We start from the raw sequence: 5,751 nt of genomic DNA, 5'->3' as shown, positions 1-5,751 counted from the left end.
CTCGTTTTTTTTTCCAGGCCCTTTTTAGTTTTCTCCGTCCTAACCTTCATATAAAAATTAGCAGAAGAGGGAGGTGGTCTTCTTCCTACTTTGGAAGCAGCCCAGAAGCACAGAACGAAAATGGAAGGGCAAGAGTGGGATGTTCCCAGGTTAGGAATACCTTCTTGCCCCATTCAGGAGGAAAACAGTGGAACCTTCTGGGGAAGCATATTCAGGAGGAGAGCAGTGGAGCCTACTGGGAGGAAAGCACATTCAAGAGGAGAGCAGTGGAGCGTTCGGGAAGACACCTTTCAAAAGGAGAGCAATGGAGATTCTGGGATAGCAACCATTCAGAGGAGCAGCGGTGGGAACATTCTGGGGACAACCCAAAGGACAGCCTGGAAGGGAATCTGCTTAATTCAGATATTCATCGACATTTTTTCAGGAAGTTTGGCTATGAGGAGGCTCAAGGGCCCCGAGAGGTTTGCAGCCACCTCCACACACTCTGCCGTCTGTGGCTAAAGCCAGAGCAACACTCTAAAGCCGAGATCCTGGACCTGGTGATCCTGGAGCAGTTCCTGGCCATCCTTCCCCCAGAAATGGAGAGCTGGGTGAGGGAATGTGAGCCAGAGACCAGTTCCCAGGCAGTGGCCCTGGCTGAAGGGTTCCTCCTGAGCCAAGCAGATGAGAGGAAGCAGGAAAAGTATCAGGTGAGAGAGATTCATCTTGGTAGTTTCATTTAAGAAGGATATAGAAAACTTGGAGCAAGGTCAGAGAAGGGCTATGAGCATGATAAAAGGTGTAAAGAACAAAACATATGAGCAGATATTGAAGGAACTAAACATGTTCAACTTGGTGAAGGGAAGACTGAGGGGATAACATGATCACATTGTTTAAATACCTCAAGGGATGCCACAAAGAGGAGGAGGCAGACCTCTTTTCTGTTGCTCCAGAAGGTAGGACCAGCTCTAATGGTTAGAAGTTATAGGAGAGTAGATTACAGTTGGACCTTGGAAGGATCTTCTTGACAGCAAGAGTGTTTCAGCAGTGGAACCCATTGTCTAGAAAAGTGGTGAGGTCTCCTTCTCTCGACATCATCAAAAAGAGTCTGGACCTGATGAGGTTGCTTTAGCCAGAGATCCTGCATTGAGCAGAGATATGGCTGCAGTGGCCCATGAGGCTCCTTCCAGCTCTATGGTACTAGGTTCTCTTTCATTCTTTCTCAACGTATCATAGAGTTGGAAGGGGACTATAAAGACTATCTAGCCAGGGCAGTTAAAGTAGTGTCAAGCAGGATTATTTCTGCAGTGCAGATGCAGCCTTTGGGGGGTATTAGTTGTGACACAGGAGCAGGTCACTTAAGCAGAGCTTTGCTTTTTCTGATCTTTCTTTTTCTTTGTGTTCCTTTCTACTTCTTCAGAAGCTGGACTGTTTTGCAGATGAGACCAGTGAGGGGGAGAAATCTCCTTCGGTGATCAAATGGCTCATCCAAGATGGGAACAGATTATCCATTGCAATGGGTAAGGGCTAGTTGGACAGTTCCCCTCTCTTCTCTCAAGTAAACCTAAAATCTCTGTGCTGTGTGGGTTGCAGCACTTTGAAAGTTTTTCAGGTCCTAACCAGAACCTTGAAGGGAGAAAATACCTGTGGAAGGGGGTGCTTTGTGGATTGGTATCCTGCAGTGAATCTACACTGTAGAAATAATGCTCTGGCACCAGTTTAACTGCCATGGCTCCTTCCTACAGAATCCTGGGATTTGTAGTTCTGTCAGGCACCAACTTTGTTGGGCAGAGAAGGCTACAGACCTTGTAAAACTACAAATCTCAGGGTTGCACAGGATCGAGCGACAGCACTTAAAGTGGTGTCAAACTGCATTACGTCTGTAGTGTAGATGCTCCCCTAGACACAGACACTCACTTCCTTTGCCCTTTGTCTCTCCGCAACCTTCTGTTTCCCTCCTTGGAAGAGTCAGTCAGCATTCCTTGCCTATTTAGCATCTCCAGTCCTCTCTGAGGAATTTATTTTTCCTCCATTTTGTTATTTATGTGTTTTGGGGTTTGGGAGAGAAACTATATAGGCAGGTCTTGCTTCTCTTCCCGTGTGGCATTTAAACATGGGTTCTCTGTGTGAACTAGAAAATGTCATGTTCATTTGTAATAAGATTTTTTTTTCTGCACCTTTTAAAATTATCCTTGAGTCTTTCTCCCTTAGCAGAGGTGAGCAACCATTGGGATTTTGTAACATTGTTTAATTGTAAGCCACCTCAGTTGTATCTGACAGAGAGGTGGGATATAAATAAATTATTATTATTATTATTATTATTATTATTATTATTATTATTATTATTTATTGGGTTATGAGGACACACTAGCCCTCAGGGGACTTTTTTTTGCAACTCAACACATTCCCAATGGTCCCTAGGAGCATGGATGTTTAGCCTGGAGAAGAAAAGGTTAAGGGGTGATTTGATAGTCCTGTTTAAACACTTCAAAAGGGATGTCATATTGAGGAGGGAGAAAGCTTGTTTTCTGCTGCTCCAGAGACTAGGACCTGGAGCAATGGATGCAAGCTGCAGGAAAAGAGATTCCACCTCAACATTAGGAGGAACTTCCTGACAGTAAGGGCTGTTCGACAGTGGAACACACCCCCTCAGAGTGTAGTGGAGTCTCCTTCCTTAGAGGTTTTTAAATAGAGGCTGGATGGCCATCTGTTGGGGATGCTTTGATTTAGATTTCCTACATGGCAGAATGGGGTTGGACTGGATGGCCCTTGCGCTCTCTTCCAGTTCTATGATTCTATGTTAATTCTGCCTTATTTGCAGATCCACATACCCTTGGTCATTTTAGGCCCAAGAGAGACTTTGCTTTCAAGATGATATGACCTGGAAGTCATTTGTAATAAAATTGTACCATACCCATCCTGTGGGGGAAATTAAGAGCGAAAAAAGTTTTGTTTTTTTTTTGTTTTGTTTTTAATGAGAGAGGCTAAGAACTGCCTTGGCATGTCACACATTCCCCCCCCCCCCCATCTTATTGTAACACCATTCAGTTCCCTTGTCATCCACATTTCATCTTTTTCTCCCTAGTCATTTACCATTCTGTGTCCAGTTATTACTTCCTGGGATTTTTCTTTCTTACATTTCTCCCCAGCTCACCTCCATATTTTTCTATTTATTTTTGTTCATTTATTTTTTAAAGTTTTTTTTCCTAAACATTCCAGCTCCAAAATTACTTCCTTTCTCTTGCTGCCTTCTAGTAGTTGGTGTGTATTGCATTGCTTTGTCTACATTTGTGCACATATGGAAATATTTGAATAGAAAAGTAGAAGTGGTTAATAGCCCCACCTGTTGCATTTTCCATTCCTCACAGGAGGTGGAACATCACCCATACATACTAGTGCATCTCTTCATCCTGATGTACCCAGAAGAGCTTCTGCGAAACTGGTAGGTGACATGATTCTCCGTGGGCCAAGAACAGGGATCATTGCAGGTTTAATTTTCCTTTCCAGCATTTCCTCCATCCCAGCTGCCACTGTCCTGACTACGGAGGAAGAAAAGAAGAGGCAGACACAACTCCACCATGCCTGGGCCCAGAAACAGATGAAAGGTCCCACATCCACCTCATCTGCCACTGCCCTGGCTGTGGAGGGAGAGAAGAGGAGGCTAGCATGGTTCCATTAAGCCTAGGTCCAGTAGTAGATGATAGATCAGCCAGTGCTCTGGCATCAGAGGGAGAGAAGTGACAGACATCATGCCTCAACACTGGGAAGAACTTCCTGACAGTAAGAGCTGTTAGGCAATGGAACACACTCCCTTGGAGAGTGGTGGAGTCTCCTTCCTTGGAGGTCTTTAAACAGAGCATGTGTGGCCATCTGTCGGAGGTGCTTTGATTCTGTGATTCTGCATGGAGAAGGGGGTTGGGCTGAATGGTCCTTGGGGAATTCTTTTATGCCTATGCCCAGAAGCAGATGAAAGGCCCTCCCTTCATCCCAAATGCCACTGCCATGGTTGCAGAGGGAGAGAAGAGGAGGCAAGCATGGTTCCATCATGTCTAGGCCCAGAAGTAAATGAAAGGCTCTCCATCTTTCCCAACTTCTGCTGCCCTAGCCTCAAAGGGAGAAGAGGCAGTATCTGCTGGACTTTATCCCCTACCACATTGCCATCCCCTTTTCCTCTTATGTCATGTCTTAATTAGATTTCAAGCCCGAGGGCAGGGAACCAGTTATTTTTTCCATTTGTCTTTTATTTGTAAAGACCAGGTACAGGTACAGTCATGGTGCTCAATAAATAAATGATAATAATAAAAACAAAATTTCTTTCTTCAGATGACCTTTGAAGAGGTGGCTGTGTATTTCACGGAGGAGGAGTGGGCCCTCTTGGATCCAGGCCAGAGAGATCTTCATAAGGAAGTGATGGAAGAGACTATGGAGGTTCTGTCCTTTCTTGGTAAGCTTCCCTCTTTCATGCGGTTAAATCAAATCACTTTACATGTACTAAAAGCAATGGAGTCTAACTATACATCTGCAAGCTGAAAAATGCTGTTCTAGTCTGCCCATTTTCTGAGATCTCATCCCACAAAAACCCTAAGCTGAGAGATCATTGTCAGCACTACAACAGATGGTGCCAGGCTCACAGGCACTGCTGTGTAAAGTCCACAGGGAGGAGGACTGGCCTCTCTGAAAGATACCTTCACCCAGAAGACTTTCTTTACCTCCACTGACTATTGCTGAGGTGATTTTGTCAAGGACTATTCCAAATGACAAATTATTTAAGAGCAGGTGAAAAGTAACGAGGGGGAACTCCTCCTCTAAGCCTCACATATTGCAGATTTACTCCAACTGAGCATCTGAGTCCACTTGTTTTCTCTTTTGTCACCCAAAGATGCAAAAAGAGGCTGGGTGTTCTAGAAGGAAGATGAGCACTTGAAGGGAATGGTTCCCTCATTTCCTCTAACTTTCCTGCAAGGGGAAAGAAAGAGGTGAGCAGTTGTTGAGGGATGGACCAGCATGGTGGAGAGGTTTGAGGGCTGGACTATAATAATAATAATAATAATAATAATAATAATAATAATAATAGTTTATTTATATACCGCCCCTCGGAACATCAGGGCGGTGTACAAAATATAGAACAATACAATCACAATGCAAAAGTATACAATATACAATAATACAATTACAACAATTACAATATTAAATAAACATATTACAGCAAAATACAATATAGTGTAAACCCAACCGACCCTCCATACAAAGATAACCAAACAACAATACAACAATACAACAATCCATAAAAATACATAATTCAAGAAAATAAAACTCTAAAAAAGCATACTATAGCTGGATGGCAATATGATAACTGCAACAGAGAAGACTACTACCTAAGTCAGACTTCTGAAGCAGAAACAGCTAACGGGAACCTGCTACCCGTCCCCTGGGGCTGCGGCCGTGCGCAGTTGCGCAGTTGAGCCATGAGTCTGTTGGTGGTGAGTCCTGGGTGGATGCGCAGCTGCGCAGGTAGAATGCTCTCCCAGGAGCCCGCTCCGGCAAACAGCGGCAAAACACAGTCCCTCGGGGCCTTGGAGGGGGCAGGACAGGGAGGTTCCCCAGCGGGCTGGGTTTTATGGCGTGCCGCTGCCACCGACACGCCCCTCTCTGGCTCCCCCTCAGGTGTACCTGGTCTCCCTCGGTCCTGGCAGCGCCGCCATGAGTCCGTTGGCGGTGAGTCCTGGGTGGATGCGCAGCTGCGCAGGTAGAATGCTCTCCCAGGAGCCCGCT

At 45.1% G+C, this 5,751-nt stretch overlaps 1 protein-coding gene across 1 annotated transcript in view; it reads left to right on the top strand.

Moving 5' to 3' along the window:
• The first annotated feature begins 330 nt into the window (after nt 1-330).
• LOC121923569 (zinc finger protein 420-like) overlaps nt 331-5,751 on the top strand; it is a 21,197-nt gene continuing 15,776 nt past the window's right edge. The window contains exons 1-4 of the mRNA XM_042454110.1: nt 331-689; nt 1,400-1,499; nt 3,348-3,421; nt 4,303-4,423. Coding sequence (XP_042310044.1) covers nt 579-689; nt 1,400-1,499; nt 3,348-3,421; nt 4,303-4,423 — 406 coding nt within the window. The 5' untranslated portion in view covers nt 331-578. The remainder of the gene's footprint in view (nt 690-1,399; nt 1,500-3,347; nt 3,422-4,302; nt 4,424-5,751) is intronic.

The sequence above is a fragment of the Sceloporus undulatus genome, chromosome 2, assembly GCF_019175285.1.
Source record: "Sceloporus undulatus isolate JIND9_A2432 ecotype Alabama chromosome 2, SceUnd_v1.1, whole genome shotgun sequence".
Classification (NCBI taxonomy): domain Eukaryota; kingdom Metazoa; phylum Chordata; class Lepidosauria; order Squamata; family Phrynosomatidae; genus Sceloporus; species Sceloporus undulatus.
This window is presented reverse-complemented; position numbering and strand designations above follow the sequence as displayed.